Source organism: Trachurus japonicus, chromosome 18 (assembly GCF_045865225.1).
Source record: "Trachurus japonicus isolate A0001 chromosome 18, Traja_1.0".
Lineage (NCBI taxonomy): Eukaryota > Metazoa > Chordata > Actinopteri > Carangiformes > Carangidae > Trachurus > Trachurus japonicus.
This window is the reverse complement of record NC_140924.1, coordinates 6,671,940-6,690,364: the sequence shown is the minus strand read 5'-3', so window position 1 is coordinate 6,690,364 and position 18,425 is coordinate 6,671,940. Positions and strand designations below refer to the sequence as shown.

At 41.7% G+C, this 18,425-nt stretch overlaps 1 protein-coding gene across 1 annotated transcript; it reads left to right on the top strand.

Moving 5' to 3' along the window:
• The first annotated feature begins 1,573 nt into the window (after nucleotides 1-1,573).
• LOC146968542 (nephronectin) lies at nucleotides 1,574-14,408 on the top strand. Its single transcript, XM_085806271.1, has 13 exons — nucleotides 1,574-1,731; nucleotides 2,688-2,788; nucleotides 4,034-4,126; nucleotides 5,558-5,677; nucleotides 6,554-6,673; nucleotides 7,762-7,899; nucleotides 7,995-8,069; nucleotides 8,811-9,566; nucleotides 10,382-10,465; nucleotides 12,777-12,875; nucleotides 12,973-13,162; nucleotides 13,960-14,044; nucleotides 14,161-14,408. The coding sequence occupies exons 1-13, from the start codon at nucleotides 1,649-1,651 to the stop codon at nucleotides 14,245-14,247; spliced, it is 2,031 nt and encodes a 676-aa protein (XP_085662397.1). The 5' UTR covers nucleotides 1,574-1,648; the 3' UTR covers nucleotides 14,248-14,408.
• The last annotated feature ends 4,017 nt before the right edge of the window (nucleotides 14,409-18,425 follow it).

Here is an 18,425-nt window from a genome sequence, read left to right as displayed (position 1 = left end):
CCCCTAAGTACTTTAATTGCAGTAGAAGACTCTCTGCACTCCTCCCGTTAGCAACGCCAGCCCATAATAGCCCTGCCCAGAGATTTACAACATACAGTGTTGTGAACAGACCCAAAGAAACGGCCTATTTTCACGGCCTAAAAGAGGTTTTACCTGAAAAAAAATACACAGTTCCATTATATATAATATTTTCCAGCCCTTCAAAGTGCAGGAAAAACACAGTTTTTATTTGGACCTAACCAACTCACGTATCCCTCCGCCCAGGGTTAGCGCCCGCCGATCAGCAGTTGGTTAGGTCCAAATAAAAACTGTGTTTTTCCTGCACTTTGAAGGGCTGGAAAAAATTATATTATAGCAAACAATGGAACTGTGTTTTTTTTTTCAGGTAAAACCTCGTTTAGGCCGTTTCTCTGGGTCCATTCACAACACTGTATGTTGTAAATCTCTGGGCAGGGCTATTATGGGCTGGCGTTGCTAACGGGAGGAGTGCAGAGAGTCTTCTACTGCAATTAAAGTACTTAGGGGCTATTTGTAGATCATACAACCCCACTTTAAAAAAATGCTACTATCCCTTTAAAATCTCCTCTCTGGCTTCTCTCTTGAGCTCAAGTGACAAAAAAGTTAAAAGAAAGGGCCAAATTGTTTAAATGAATAGTAAAGTTGTATGTTTTTTTTGTTTTGTTTTGTTTTTTTTGTGTGTGTGTGACTGGCTCCTGTCCCAGTGCAGTGTGTGAACACCTTGTTAGTTTTATGTCTGACTTCCTCCTCCATTAACTCTGTGTCCTCGGGGCTTTGGTATAAACATGATGTCATGACATGTAGAGATGTTTTACAGTCAAGGTGTCAGAGAGGAATGTCAGGTACAAGTGTAGCGGAAACACACACACACACACACACACACACACACACAGGTTACAGGTTGTTAACTTCACGTGTTTGTTAATTTTTTCTGACAAATGAGCTCCACGTGTTTACAGTCAACATGGATGAATGAAGACACGCGACGCGCACGCAACGCCGACGTCCCATGTGTGTTTACGTTACAACAGAGTGTGCGTGGAGATGAAAAAGAAACATTTCGTCTTTGTTTAAATCTCACAACAAACTTCCTCCCCCTCCCTCCCACCTCTCCTCTTTCTCTCTCCCTCTCTCCCTCTTTCTCTCTGTCTCACACACGTTTAGAACTCTCTGAACGTTCGAACGCGCTCGGACGTTCGATGGAACTCAACGACGTCAATCAGAACGAAGAATTCTGAAGAATTTAAAACGTTCTATTTTTACGTTCCGGTAACAACAACTGTTTTCGCGCGTTTTACAAGTCAGATAAGGGGAGTTTGGTGGACATTTACCGAATTTACACCAAAGGAGAAACATTTACCGGTCATGTACACCTCAAACTAGTTTAATTACACGTTTCCAACATTTTAAATCAACTGTTCTATTTTTACATTTTACTTGTTATTTGCGTTTGGACGACGTTTTTTTGTTTTGTTTTTTTCTTTATCACGTTTGTGCTGTCCTGTGCTGAGATGTGGGTTCAGTCCGGTGGATCCTATTAGACCGGACCGGACCGGGACCGGGGCCGGAGGGGCTCGTGCTCAGTCATTTCCCGGGTAAAAAAAAAAAAAATTAAGAAAAAAGGAGGAGGATGCTGATCCGGATCAGCCTGGTCCTGCTGTCCTGGTTCTGTCTGAGTCTGAGGAGCCGGGCTCAGATCCTGGATTATGAGAGGTCAGGAAATCATCTCTGTATTGATTAATATATATCTGAATTGTTTTTTGTTTTGTTTTGTTCTTTCAAACAAGGTTTTTGTTCATTTAGACAACAAATTATGAGTTTTTCATTGATATGTTATGAAGTGTGTCAGGGAGATTCTGTAGAATTAATTGTTTAGTTTTTTTCAAACAAGGTTTTTATTCATTTAGACTACTTATGCTGAGTTTTTCATATGTTATAAATCTTTTAAAGGTGATTATCCTGTCAGTCATAACATTATTTTATGTCTGGTGTTCTGCACAGAACCGTTACACACGCATGAAAAGATCAGAAAATATCCTTTATAATGATCACCTAGTCACCTAGAGTCCTTGATGTTGAAGAGCTGGTTGTCTTTTATCTGTTTTGTCCTCTTCACTGCTGCTTTAGTTTGAGTTTGGACTCATTAACCTCAGAGGAAAAGCTGCTGCAGACGTTTTCTATAGTGAATAAAGTGGATCAGAGTTTCTACAGATGAAGCTGCAAACAGACAAACCAAGGGGAGGGAGTTAATTCACACGTTCATTTCTGTTCTGAAACTGAAAGTGAAATGAGTTCATGGACAGGAAGAGAAGTTAATGTGGGTTAAACATAAAGAGAAGAAATAATGATTCACAAAAAAAACCAAAAAAAAAGAAAGACCCTGAGCTGTGGTGCAGAGAAAGTATGTGGGGGGAGTGTTGTTGCCGTGGCTATAACTCATGTTGAGACAGGCCGATGGAAACAGGAGATGTCAAGAACGTATAGACACTGAACCGGTCTGAACCGGTCCAGACGACACACACACACACACACACACACACACACACAGCACTCTGCTTCCTCTGGTCTGGCTGCTCACATCATGAAAATGTGAATATTACACCTGTGTAACTGTGTGTGTGTGTGTGTGTGTGTGTGTGTGTGTGTGTGTGTGTGTGTGTGTGTTGTAGCTGGGCCGACCAGACGGTGTTGTCTACCGGTCTCTGTCGCTATGGGAACAGCGTGGAGTGTTGCTGGGGCTGGAGACGGACGGATGCAGGACGATGTCGACGTGAGGAAACACAAACACAAAGAAGCGGCAACACACATAGACATCAGTTTGAGTTCAGTTTCAGTTTAATTTATTTGACAAGGGACAATGTACATTAATAAAACATTGTAAAAAAAAAAAAACAAATGTAAATGCACCCGAGTTAGCTAAAAAAAAAGTTAGTTTTCATCGCCAGTCCCTCTGCCTGATGGTAATATCAAGGGCAACCTTTAAAAAGAGCAACAATGAGGTAAAATACCAAAGACACATTCGGTACACATGAATAAATATACATTTGTAAGACAATAACACACATTTGCGATGGCACCAAAGACACATGACATATGTCCTTACACAATGATATAAAAATAATAATAATAACTTTATTTATATAGCACCTTTACAACACAAGGTTACAAAGTCACGAGGCCATGAAACCATTAGAGATGACAGCAACACAGGCAACACAAGGCAAAGCATCTTTATTTATGCAGCACATTTCATACTAAGGCAACTCAACAAAACATTTAAAAAGAGCAGCATAAAAATAGACATTTTTTTACAAAATGACAAAAAATTGTAAACATTAAACAAAGAGTTAAAAGCAGGAGCAAAGAAGAATAAAAAAGTAGAGAGAAAAAAGAAAATAGATCAAGTTTAAAGTACAAGAACCAACAACACTGAGTCCAGGACTCAGATTAAAATGCAGGATGCAGTTGATCAGATAAAATAAATAAAAGGGGGAGAGACATTATATTAAAAAGAAAATAGATAAAATAAGATACAATAAGATAAGAAAAGATGGGACAAAAGAGTTAAAACAGAAGAAGGTGTAAAGTGAAACTAAGATCATCAGAGTAAAACTGTGAGATACAACAGGTGATGAAAGAAGAGGATGACATCACATTAAAAGCAAGTCTGTAAAAGTTGGTTTTAAGAAGTGAATAATAAACATATGAATTATATAATAATAATATAATAATAAATATATTATATTATAATCAATATAAATACTTCACTCTGCTGCTGGAAGGTGATAGTTTAATATAAATATAAATATAAAAGCTGTTATTCATGGTGTAATTACACAGTAGGAAGTTGTAAAGTTTGACGGCCACAGACTTCCTGTGGTGCGACCGACCGCTGCCTAGCAACAAGGAGGAAGTTTTAGTGGGTTAAAAGTGTGTAAAAGGGTCTATTGAACATGTGTATAATGTATATAAACAACCTGTGTGTGTGTGTGTGTGTGTGTGTGTGTGTGTGTAGCTGAGTGTCAGCAGGGCTGTAAACACGGAGAGTGTGTCGGACCAGACAGATGCAAATGTCACCCGGGGTTCAGCGGCAAGGCCTGTAACCAAGGTAACCATATACATCTCTTTGTGTGTGTGTGTGTGTGTGTGTGTGTGTGTGTGTGTGTGTGTGTGTGTGTGTGTGTGTGTCAGGGACGTTTGATTTCCCATCATGCCTCTGACCAACAGAAGTGAGAGACACATTCCTGTCGAGCTCATCTGAAGCCGCCGTGGAGGCAAAACACACACACATTTACACACACACACACACACACACACACACTGACTGCTGCTTCTAAACTTAGACCAACACACACACACGCACGCACAGTGGTGAACTCCACCCACACACACACACACACACTGTCAATCTGCTGATTAGAGGCTGCATTATGACTCATATCCTGACACATAAAACAACATCTGGCTTCAAACTGAGGCTTCACACACACACACACACACACACACACACACACACACACACACACACACACACACACACACACACACACACAGCCTGTAATATAACACCGCACACACACACACACACACACACACACACACACACAGCAAAAACTCAAAATCTTACCAAGAATATTTGTCTTATTTCTAGTCAAAACAAATCTCATTCTACCTAAAATAAGACTCATCACATTAAAAAGCAGCTTGTTTTTAGACACCTTTTACTTCTTTCAAGCAGATTTTCACTTGAAATAAGTAGAAAAATCTGATAGTGGAGCAAGTTTTTCTTTCTTATTACAAGCACAAAAAACTTGCTTTCACTGGCAGATTTTTCTATGTATTTCAAGTGAAAATTTGTTTGAAACAAGTGAAAATGATCTAAAAACAAGTTAATTTTTTTAGATCATTGTCTCATTTCTAGTCAAAACTAAACTCTTTCCACTTAAAATAAGACTCATCACCTAAAAATTAACTTGTTTTTAGATCATTTCCACTTGTTTCAAAGAAATTTTCACTTGAAAGAAGTAGAAAAATCTGCCAGTGAAAGCAAGTTTTTTGTGTTTGTAATAAGGAAGAAAAACTTGCTCCACTGTCAGATTATTTCAAGTGAAAATCTGCTTGAAAGAAGTAAAAAGTGTATAAAAACAAGCTGCTTTTTAATGCGATGAGTCTTATTTTAAGTGGAAAGAGATTAGTTTTGACTAGAAATGAGACAAATATTCTTGGAAAGATTTTGAGTGTGTGCACAGTCTGTAATATAACACCACACACACACACAAACACACACACACAAGCTTAAACTGCTGTGTGTGTCTGAGAGGCTGCAGGTCAAAGGTTAATCCCTCAGGTTGACACACGGACGAGTGAAAACAGGGAGAAGACACAGCTTCAGTTTAATGTTTGATTACCTGACCTCTGCCCTCTGTGTGTGTGTGTGTGTGTGTGTGTGTGTGTGTGTGTGTGTGTGTGTGTGTGTGTGTGTGTGTGTGTGTGTGTCTGTGTGTGTGTTTCTCTGTGTGTTTCTCTGTGTGTGTGTCAGACCTGAACGAGTGCGGCCTGAAGCCTCGGCCCTGTAAGCATCGCTGCATGAACACGCCGGGCAGCTACAAGTGTTACTGTGCGGACGGCTATGCGCTGCAGCCGGACGGCAGCTGCAGGAGTGAGTAACACTCTTGTCAACACTGTCGGTTGTCGATAAAGATTTACAGGTTTGAACGTCTGATTCAGTTAGTTGCATAGATTGTAAAAAGAATGGACGTAGCGTCCGTGACGTCACCCATTGGTTTTGGTGAGTCTGTTTTGTGCCGCTACTACGGGGGTTTGAACCGCGCCATGTTGGATTCTACTTGCCATATTTGGAGCGGTGGAGAACCCGCCCACTGGCCTCGTAACAGCGGTCACCGGACCTGTCACTCAACGGTTCTGCGCCCTAATTGGCCAGAACTTTAAACCTAATAACAGTAAAACGGTAGAGTTTAAAACAAATTCACCCCCCTCAGAGTGTGTGCGGGGGTAGAAACTATCGGTTGAGACCAAAAAAATGAAATGTACCAGGCTGTAAATATGTTTTTTTAAGCTGTAAAATCGGCTATTTTAACATGGGGCTCAATTGGAGTTGCTCCCTTCTGGAGCCAGCCCCCAGCGACAGCCGAGGGGATTGCAGCTTTTTGAACGCGGAAGTGAGCTTCACTTCTCAGACCGACAACTGCCCCCTTGGTTAGTTGTTGTTTTTCAGTTAGTTGTTGTTTTTCTTAGATTGTTAATAAAGATTTACAGGTTTGAACGTCCGATTCAGTTAGTTGTTGTTTTTCTTAGATTGTTAATAAAGATTTACAGGTTTGAACGTCTGATTCAGTTAGTTGTTGTTTTTCAGTTAGTTGTTGTTTTTCTTAGATTATTAATAAAGATTTACAGGTTTGAACGTCTGATTCAGTTAGTTGTTGTTTTTCTTAGATTGTTAATAAAGATTTACAGGTTTGTTGTTGTTTTTCTTTTCTTTTCTTTTTTTAATGTGTGTGTGTGTGTTTGGTTGTAGATGCTCGGACCTGTTACCATGCCAACTGTCAGTACGGCTGTGAGGTTTCCAAGGGGACGGTCCGGTGCACCTGTCCGTCGCCAGGGTTACGGCTCGGACCAGACAGACGCACCTGTGTCGGTCAGTTTGTTTTTTGTTTTTTTTCCTGTTTGATGAACGACTGGAGAGTCACTCAACCTCTCTCTCTTCTCTTTCTCTTTCTACCTCTTTTCTCAATTTCAATTTCAATTTGCTTTATTGGCATGACTGTGATGTTTCTCTCTTTCTCTCTTCTCCCTCTTCTCTTTCTCTCTCTCTCTTTCTCTACCTCTTCTCTTTCTCTCCCCCCTCTCACTCTCTTTCCTCCTCTTCTCTTTCTCTCCCTCTTCTCTTTCTCTTCTCTCTCTTTCTCTCGCTCTTCTCTTTCTATTTCTCCCTCTCTCCCCCTCTTCTCTTTCTCTCTCTTTCTCTCCCTCTTCTCTCCCTCTTCTCTCTCTCTTTCTTCCTCTTCTCTTTCTCCCTCTCCTCTTTCTCTCCCTCTTCTCGTTCTCTTTCTCCCTCTTCTCTTTCTCTCTCTCTCTCCCTCTTCTCTTCTCTCCCTCTTCTCTTTCTATTTCTCCCTCTTCTCGTTCTCTCCCTCTTCTCTTTCTCCCCCTCTTCTCTTTCTACCTCTTCTCTTTCTCCATCTCCTCTTTCTCTCTCTCTTCTCTTCCTCCCTCTTCCCTTTCTCTCTTCCTCTTCTCTCTCTTTCTCCCTCTTCTCTTTCTCTCCCTCTTCTCTCTCTCTCTTTCTCTCCCTCTACCTCTTCTCTCTCTCTTTCTCCCTCTTCTCTTTCTCTCTCTCTTTCTCCCTCTTCTCTTTCTCTTCTTCTCCCTCTCCTCTTTCTGTCTCCCTCTTCCCTTCTCTCTCTCTCTCCCTCTTCTCTTTCTCTCCTTCTTCTCTCTCTCTTTCTCATTCTTCTCTTTCCCTCCCTCTCCCTCTTCTCTCCCTCTCTCTCTCCCTCTTCTCTTCTATCTCTTCTCTCTTTCTCTCCCTCTTCTCTCTCTCTTTCTCATTCTTCTCTTTCCCTCCCTCTTCTCTCCCTCTTCTCTTCTATCTCTTCTCTCTTTCTCTCCTCATCTTCTCTTTCTCTCTCTCTCCCTCTTCCTCTTCCCCTTCTCTCTCTCTCTCCCTCTCTCTCTCTACCCCCCCTTCTCTCTCTCTCTCTCTCTCTCTCTCTCTCTCCACAGACATCGATGAGTGTGTGTCGAGCGGCGGAGGTGTGTGTCCTCGCCGTAGGAAGTGTGTGAACACGTTCGGCAGCTTCGTGTGTAAATGTCACTTCGGCTTCAGACTCACGTACATCAACGGACGCTACATGTGCATCGGTGAGGAGGAGGAGAGGAGAGATGCTGCCGATGATCCAATACCTGATCAATAACCGATCGATCGACTGATAATGTGTCATTGGTTCTGTCGATAGATAAAGACCCGAGGACGTTCTGCTCCCTCAACCCGTCCTCTCCGAAGTGCAGGTGTGAACACGGCAGCTGTAAAGGTAACAACACACCTCATAGTAATGTAATGTAATGATATAATATAGCATAGCAAATTATAACATAGCAAAGCATAACATAACCTAGCAAAGCATAGCATTACGTAGCAACACATAGCATAGCAAAGCATAGCGTAGCATAACATAATATAGCATAACGTAGCATAACATGACATAGCATAGCATAACATACTGTAACATAACAACGCATAGAATAACGTAGAATATTATAACATAGCAAAGCATAGTGTAGCATAACATAATATAGCATAACGTAGCATAACATAGCAAAGCATAACATGACATAGCATAGCATAACATACTGTAACATAACAACGCATAGAATAACGTAGCATATCATAACATAGCAAAGCATATCATAACATAGCAAAGCATAGTGTAGCATAACATAATATAGCATAACGTAGCATAACATAGCAAAGCATAGCGTAGCATAACATAATATAGCATAACGTAGCATAACATAGCAAAGCATAACATGACATAGCATAGCATAACGTAGCATAACATAACATAGTATATCGTAGCATAACATAGCAAACAACATGACATAGCATAGTAGTGGCTAGAATTTAGTAGCTAGCTTATTAGAAATTATAGATGCTAGTTCATAGACCTTGGTGGTGGACGTTAGCTAGCTAGCTAGACGTCACAGTGAGATAGAACGACTGATTGATAGTTTAGTGAGTTTATCTCCTGAGTTTGTGTCTTGTTTTCTCTCAGCTGTTCCCAAAGTCACTTTGGAGCCACCAAGACCAAGAACTACAACTCCCATCACCACCACTGCTACTACACCTCCTCCTACTACTACTACTACTACTATTACTACGACTATAACTACTACATCTCAGCCTGTTACCACAACAACTACCCCACCTACTTCTACAGCAGCTACAACCACTACTACACCTACTACAACTACAACTACTCCTGCTCCTACCACCACTACTACTACTATGACGACAACTTCTCCTACTATAGCAACTACTACGACTGTTCCTACTACTACGACTGTTCCTACTACTACTCCCACTACAACCACTACTATTCCTCCTACTACTCCTGCTCCTACCACCACCACTACTACTTCTACTACTATAGCAACTACTACAACTACTCCTACTACTACTACTACTCCTGCTCCTACCACCACCACTACCATGCCTACTACTATAGCAACTACTACAACCACTCCTACTACTACAACCACTCCTACTACTACAACTACTCCTACTACTACCACTCCAACTACTACTCTTCCTACAACTACCACGACCACTATTACTACTACTACTACACCTGTCATTACTACGACTTCTCCTACCACTACTACTCCAAGTACAACACCTGCTGCTACTCCGACGACAACAACAACACCTACCACGGTTGCCCTGACAACCACGACGTTGCCGCCCACGACCACGGTGAACAACAGGATCAACAAGGACGTGACTCAGAAACAGAGAGGAGACGTGCACAGTGAGGACGCACACACACACACACACACACACGATAGATCTGTAACGATTATTCAATTAGTAGATTATTGATTAATAGAACGAATCTCCTTGTTGATTACAACTACTTCCGGGTAGAAAACCAGCATGAGAACAATAGTGACGGACGAGAGTTTCGCTATATCTAATTTTTCATGTCACTATATCACCGTTTAGACTAATCTGATGTTTGTAAAGTTTATAAAACCAATGATTGGACAAACATTACTATTTCTGTGTGCACATTTTTGTAGTTAGTCATGGTTATCAGAGATTAGCCGGGCTAACGGTTAGCTAGCTGTTTAACTTTAATAACTCAGTGACTCAATAAACGGTCCATGAAAAAATATTTTCTCCAGTGGATATCTGAGTTCCAACATGACTGAGCTAACTGGAGTAGTTTCATGTCGTGTCCCACAACGGGAGGGTTTTAACAGCTGACGTCCTGGTGTTAGCTAAGCTACCGCCGTTAGCTTAACTACCGCCGTTAGCTTAGCTACCGTTAGCTGTACCTGTCAGCTGAGCCACTGATGCTTTCTAAACACTGTGATTCCCCCAAACTGAATAAATACAACACATAGCAACACGAAACACACACACAGAAATAGTAATGTTTCTTCAATCATTTCAGATTTGTCTAAACGGTGATAGGGCGTGAAAAATATGATATATAGCTAAACTCTCGTTCGTTACTACTGTTCTCATTCAAATTACGTGCTGGTTTTCTACCTGGAAGTAGAATGTAAACAACAAGGCGGTTCGGTTTATTGATCGACAAACTGTGTGTGTGTGTTGCAGTCCCTCGACTTCCCAATCAGAACCACGTGTGGGAGTTTGACATCGAGTTGGGAAACACGGCCGACGACGCCAGAGACGATCCAGGTCAGTGTGTGTGTGTGTGTGTGTGTTGACTGTTCAATGTGTTGTTATTAGGGCAGGGACTCGATTAAAAAAATTAATCTAATTAATTAGAGGCTTTGTAATTAATTAATCGAAATTAATCGCATTTTAATCGCATATAAATATTTGACCTGAGAACAGTGAGAAACAATTTTTTTTCACATGGATTTTAGTATACCATTGAATAATGACTGAATACATAAGATTAAGCAACAAAACGTTGTTTGTTTGTTTTTCAAAGTGGTAGGCTACTTAACCAAGACCAACAGACTAGGGATGGAAATTATCGATTAGGCAGCTCCATGTTGTCCCTGTGTGATGTTCAGGGACAGGCAAGGCAAGGCAAGGCAAGGCAAGGCAAGGCAATTTTATTTGTATAGCCCGTTTTTACAAACAGTTTGTCTCAAAGGGCTTTACATGGCATCGTAACAACATCCTCTGTCCTTAGACCCTCACATCGACTGAGGAAAAACTCCATGGAAAACCCTTTTAACAGGGAAAAGTCGGAGAAACCTCAGGGTGAGCAACAGAGGAGGGATCCCTCACCCAGGACGGACAGACGTGCAATAGATGTTGTTACAGACAAGAAAACAGTTTACAGTTTGTCACAGAATGTGCGAAATATGGAAATGTTAGCAGGAGTTGATGAAGGCAGTCTCTGGTGAGGGGGGGGGGGGCAGGGAGAGCTGGTCAGCTCGATGGGAGGGCTGGGTGGCAGACTGGTCCATGGGGAGGAAGGGGAGGCCGGTCTAACAGCAGGGGAAGGGGTGGGAGGGGGGGGCGATGCAGGCGGCGGCTGGTGCAGAGAGATGGAGCTCCGGTGGATCTGCGGAAACACAGAGAGAGTGCGAGACACCAAGGCCAAACTACAAAGTACAACAGAAAATGACAGTTCAAAAATATACTGAGGAGAAGAGAGGAGAGGAGAGGAGAGGAGAAGAGAGGAGAGGAGAGGAGAGGAGAGGAGAGGAGAGGAGAGGAGAGGAGAGGAGAGGAGAGAAGAGGAGAGGAGAGAAGAGAAGAGAAGAGGAGGAGAGGGCTCTGTGTAACCAGATGTGTCCCCAGCAGTCTAAGCCTATAGCAGCGTAGCTATAAAATGGTTCAGAGCTACCTGAACCAGCCCTAACTAAAAGCTCTGTCATAAAGGAAGGTCTTAAGTCTACACTTAAATGTAGTTAGAGTGTCTGCCTCTTTGACCCATGGAGAGAGCTGGTTCCACAGTAAAGGAGCCCGGTAACTGAAGGCTCTACCTCCCAGTCTGTTTTTAGAGATACTGGGAGTCACTAACAGACCTGCGTTCTGGGAGCGGAGTGCTCTGGTAGGACAGTAAGGAATGATTAGTTCTTTCAGATAGGATGGAGCTTTATCATTAAGAGCTTTATAAGTCAGAAGAAGGATTTTGAAGTCTATTCTAAATCCCACAGGAAGCCAGTGGAGAGAAGCTAAGGTGGGAGAGATGTGCTCTCTCTTCCTAACTCCTGTCAAAACCCTCGCTGCGGCATTCTGGACCAGCTGGAGACTCTTTAGAGAGTTTTTCGGACATCCTGACAGGAGAGAGTTGCAGTAGTCTAGCCTAGAAGTGATAAATGCATGTACTAGTTTCTCAGCATCACTCTGGGAGAGGATATTCCTAATCTTAGTGATACTGCGCAGATGGAAGAAGGCGGTCCTAGTCACGTGCTTTATGTGGGAGCTAAAGGAAAGGTCCTGGTCAAAAATGACTCCAAGGTTCCTCGCGGTAGTACTCGGGGTCAGGGACAGGTCAGGACAGTCTGAAGACAGACAGCTCTGAGGGTGAAGTTTATAATAATGAAATGCACCGTGGACAGTGACAGGTCTGTAGCTACGTCTTGACCACATGTCAGCTGTTCAGCTGCAGCAGAGGAAACTCCGCTGTTCTCAGCTCCACCGCGACGCGATGAGCGCCTTTTTAAAAAAAATTTTTTATGAAACTCCAGTAGCGACCGGCTAAATTACAGGAGGATACTGTAAACCAACGTGGATCCGGTTGGTTTACCGGGTCGGTTTGAGCTGCGTTCAGGCTGCATTAAAACTCCTCAGGCAGTGATCAGTGTCGGTGGCTTTTTAACTCATTAAATGATTGTGCTCCAGTATAATCAGTACGCCTGAAACTCATCCAGTGAGAAACGTTCCGCGGTGCAAAAATAAGTGCGATTAAAATGCGTAAATTTTTTTTACGCGTACATTTTTGTGTAATTAATTAATCTTAATTAACGCGTTAAAGTCCCGGCCCTAGTTGTTACTTATTTATTTGTGTGTGTGTGTGTTGCAGAGGCCGGCGTGCTCCACTGCACCTTCGATCACGGAGTGTGTGATTGGCTGTCGGACAGAGACGGAGACCTTCACTGGGAAACGTCTCTGAGCTCTTCAGGTGTTGTGATGTCATCGATCGATCTGATCAATAATCAATAATCAATAATCAATACTCAGTGTTGATTGATAACGTTTGAGTGAATTTTCCCCTCAAGGTGGACGCTACCTGTCCGTCCCGGAGCTGAAGGCGGGACAGAGGAGCGTCCGCGGCGCCCGATTGGCCGTCCAGATCGTGCCGCCCTGGAGTCGCCGTGGCGACGTGTGCTTCTCCTTCTCCCATTGGCTGACGGGGCACCAGGTGGGCGTGATGCAGCTGTTCACCAGGAAGAGGGGGCGGGACCAGAGGTATCGGAGCGCCGCCGTCGCCATCTTTAGTTTAGTTTAGTTTAGTTTAGTTTGGTTTGGTTTGGTTTAGTTTAGTTTAGTTTAGTTTAGTTTAGTTTAGTTTAGTTTAGTTTAGTTTAGTTTAGTTTAGTTTAGTTTAGTTTAGTTTAGTTTAGTTTAGTTTAGTTTAGGTTAGTTTGGTTTCATTTAGTTTAGTTTAGTTTAGGTTAGTTTGGTTTAGTTTAGTTTAGTTTCATTTAGTTTAGTTTAGTTTAGTTTGGTTTAGTTTAGTTTAGTTTTGTAGAGTTTAGTTTAGTAGAGTTTAGTTTAGTTTAGTTTAGTTTAGTTTCATTTAGTTTAGTTTAGTTTAGTTTGGTTTAGTTTAGTTTAGTTTTGTAGAGTTTAGTTTAGTAGAGTTTAGTTTAGTTTTGTAGAGTTTAGTTTAGTTTAGTTTAGTTTAGTTTGGTTTAGTTTAGTTTAGTTTTGTAGAGTTTAGTTTAGTAGAGTTTAGTTTAGTTTTGTAGAGTTTAGTTTAGTTTAGTTTAGTTTAGTGAGTTTAGTTTAGTGAGTTTAGTTTAGTAGAGTTTAGTTTAGTTTAAAAGAGTTTAGTTCAGTAGAGTTTAGTTTATTTTAGTTTAGTTTATTTTAGTTTAGTTTAGTTTAGTTTAGTTTAGTAGAGTTTAGTTTAGTAGAGTTTAGTTACACTATCAGTTACACTATTTAGTGTGTTACATATTTTCATTCCTATTTCTAAATTCGAAAATTGTAAAGTAAAAAAAACTAAACCACTAATCCTGCCTCCTGATTGGCCGTTGCAGGTACAGCCCCGCCCTCTGGAGCAGGACGGGTGGACACGGGTGGAGGCACACGCAGGTTACCTTGACGACGCACTCTCTGGACAGGGTGAGACACACACACACAAACACACACATGTTGTTCTGTGTGAGCGTCTGTGTCGTCGTGGTGATGACAGGTGTGTGTGTGTGTGTGTGTGTGTGTGTGTGTGTGTGTGTGTGTAGGTGGTGTTGAAGGCCGAGCGGCGGCGCGGCCGGCGAGGACAGATCGCCGTTGACGACGTCACGCTGCGACAGGGCGCGTGTCGATGACATCACGGGCTCCCTCCACACTTTAAACAAAGAGTGAAGGGTGAAGGACGATTACCCATAAACCCTTGGGAAACTCTCGCGTCGACTCGTCATAAACTGACAGGTGATAAACACACCAGGGGAGGAGGGGGGCTGGGGGCGACCGCCGACCCCGTGACCTTTGACCCCGAGACCGTCCGCCACCAGACGAACCAGTCGAACGCTCACAGACTGAACTTTGAACCTTTTTTTATTTTTTATTTTTTTTTACTAAAAACTTTGACTTTGTGACGTCAGCGACTCGTTGTGATGTCACTTGTCAGAAGCAGTGACATCACCGTGATGTCATCAGGACTGAACTGCAGCCCGAGGACGACGACTTCAGAGAGTAATCAATATTAATTACCTTTTTTGGTAACACTTTACTTGACGCTTATCTCTATAACGCATTATAACCATACTCATAATGAGTTATAATGCAGTTATAGCACTGTATAACTATAGTTATAAACACTCATAAATGATCAAAATGCTTTATAACAATAATCATAACGCACTATAAAGCATTTTATCTTGACTTACAAGGTCAGGTGTTATAATACGTTATAATTGTTAGTAACTTGCTGACAATGCTCACATCAATAATGCATTATAAATATAGTTATAATGTGTTATAATTGGCTTATAGACGTGTATAACTATCATTATAAAAACCTATAAATTACCATAAGGCTTTATAACAAAAAAGTATAACATATCAGAACATTTTATAATGGCTTATAAGGTAATAGTATTATAATAGAGTTATAATTGCTCTATGATGCGTTATGCTATTTGTCATAAAGCCTTATGATAATTTATGAGTGTTTATAATGATACTTATACACGTCTAAAAGCCAATTATAACACATTATAACTATATTTATAATGCATTATCGATGTGGTCATTGTCAGCAAGTTACTAACAATTATAACGTATTATAATACCTGACATTATAAGTCGAGATAAAAAGCTTTATAGTGTGTTATGATTATTGTTATAAAGCATTATGATCATTTATGAGTGTTTATAACTATAGTTATACAGTGCTATAACTGCATTATAACTCATTATAAGTATGGTTATAATGCGTTATAGAGATAGGCGTCAAGTAAAGTGTTACCCCTTTTTTTTATTACTTGTCTGTAAATATCTGATGGAAAAGTTCCTGTATCTATCATTTGTATTGATAAACTTATTGATTAATTTAAACAAAACCACTGAGCCTCTTCATTTCATTTGCTCCTGTTATTTACAACGAGCGGCGAGACGATCGACAAGTTTAATTAGTTATTTAATGAGATGTTTTTTATCTTATTGATTGATCAGTAAGCGTTTCCCTCAGGAAATGACTCGGACACTTGATCAGTTATTAAAATCATTTAACTAATTGAAGTTTGATAACTGATCAAATATTCAAAGGATATTAAACGTGTCTTTTCTGTCTGATGTGTTTGAATGTGACGTTATTTACAGAACATGTTTTACGCTGCTTATCTGCTGAGGAGCAAGATCAACAGATCAACAGAAAATAAATTAAGTTTCTTTGTTAATCAACAGTTATTTTGATAATTGATTAATTAGTCGAGGCAATCTAGCTCATTTTGGACCCAAAATCAGAACTAATTGTAACAGAATGTTTTTCACCATACATCATTTGTATGAGGTGTCCAGAACAACATACTAAAAGTCCTAAGAAATCCTAATGTATGTTTAATTCTCATCAATCCAAGATTGATTTACTGTATATACAGTCTATGGTGCCAATAAGGGCAGACAACAATACACCCCAATGGGGCTATTTTCCATTTTCAGATTCATTTTCAAAGAAACTTGTCATACAAAAAATGTTACTTGTCATGTAAAGTTTCATTGTGGTAGGAGTAAAGGAAAAAAATAAGCCTTTTCGGGTGTATTTTGGGCATATTTGATTAGTGTATGGCTCATTTGCATATTCAAATTTATTTTCAAAGAAACTTGTAATACAAAAAATGTTACATTTCATAGATACTTTCATTGTGTAAAGTTTCATTGTGATAGGAGTAAAGGGAAAAAACAGCCCCATTGGGGTGTGTTGTTGTCTGGCCTTATTGGCACCATAGACTTTATATACAGTAAATCAATCTTGGATCGATGAGAATTAAACATATTTCCCCAACTAGGATTTCTTAGGACTTTTAGTATGTTGTTCTGGACACCTCAAAGAAATGATGTATGGTGAAAAACATTCTATTATAATTAGTCTGTTTGAAAACGCTATTTTGCCTGGACTATTATTGTTTCAAGCAGAAAATGAGCTTCTAAAGTCGACGACTGTCACAAAAACTGAACATTAGTGTATTTTTTAACCATATTTTTATATTTTTCTGGACGAAAGGAACAAGAATCAATAATTGATGACGATCATACAGTATTAATTGATCGTCTTCGACTGCCTTCGCTCCACCTCAGTGATCAACCTTTGACTTGAGCTGCAGAGAGGAAGAGGAGGAGGAGGAGGATGAAGGAGGGCAGTGAAGCGTCTGGTGATTTGTGTGTTTAACATCTGTTTCAGAGGAGACACACACACACATATACACACACACACACACAGACACACACACACACACATATATACACACTAGTGATGCGCGGGCCGGGTTTTTTTCCAACCCGCGGGTCCCGCATCTATGAAGTATTTTGACCCGCCCCAGCCCGCCCCGCACCACCGCATCTATTTTCACAACCCGCCCCGACCCGCCCCGCTGCTATTAAACATCAGACAGCGGCCTTTTTTTACTTTGAAAGGGCAGACAGAGGTGCTGTGTTGCCGGTAGCTTGTCAGTGTGTGGACTGTGGAGCTCGTGAGGAGTGGGAGAGTCACAGTGCAGCGTGTAGCAGCCGCGGTGGCCGCCGCCTCTCGTCCTCCCCAGTCCCTGCTCTCAGTGAAACCAGCCCCGCTCTGCTGATGCGCCCAGCCGCCGTCTCATCCGGTTCCCTCACACCTCCGCCGGCTTTCCCGTCAACATCAGCGCGGCCCTGATAACACACTCTGGACTTCATCGTCAGTTTTTTTAATGACCCGCCCCGACCCGCACCGCAAATAAAGTAAAGATTTCTTGACCCGCACCGCCCCGCCCCGCGGGCTGACCCGCGGGACCCGCGGGCTACGGGTCAGCCCGCGCATCACTAATACACACACACACACTCAGGTGGGCGGGGCCGTCAGCGGTCGTTGGTACTTGAACTCGGCAGATTCCTCAGTTTACAGACACAACATGAACATGAACCAGTGAAACCTGTGATTTGGCTTCCTGTTCCTGTGTGTGTGTGTGTGTGTGTGTGTGTGTGTGTGTGTGTTTACAGCTGCTCGTTAACCCTGTAATTACCACAATAACCTCTCAACTCTCTCCTCACTCACTCAGCTCCGGTCTTCTGCCTCCTGCTGGTCGGCAACAGCAACAACTTCTTCAACAATGTATTTAATTAAATTTATTTTATCGATAAATGATTAAATGAAACACTTAAATAAAAGCAGATCAACGGCTCGTCACAGAGACACCACCCGTCCGGAGAGCTCGTCAGCCGGCCAACCTCCGTCGTCATCCCGGGAGAAAAGACGATCGCTAATTAACTTACCCGCAGGTTTTTAGAGGTTTACCGCCGCGTAGTTACATTGTTTTTAGGAGATAAATGCTGGTCTCATTGATGAAATGTAACAATTGTGGCAGTCGCATTAGTTTGTTTGAATTAAAAGTGAAGCTTCATGTGTGTATTGGACAGAGGAGCAGCGCTGCCTGGGGGCTCTGGAGCCTACGGACAGAAACCACCACATTCACATTAAGTTAACATGGTTTTGAATAGAGGATTTCTGGCAAAAGCTCGTCACGTCTGCTTATGTGAAAGCCAGCAGAGACGACTGATGACGTATGTGACTGTTGAAGGGGTGTCCCAATTCGTAGGGGTTGACTTTCAACCTCTACCCCTTATAGCTCCGTTTCAAGGGTTAAAGGGATAGTTCACCCAAAATTGCCGGTTCGTCAAATTTGGACGAACCAGGGTCTGTCCTCTTCCCAGTTCGTCCAAATTTGACGAACCGGGAAGAGGAGCTTCGAGAAGCTTCCGCTACAAAACAAGCTTGAAATATAGACTTATTTAATTTTTTTTGGGACAATTTCGC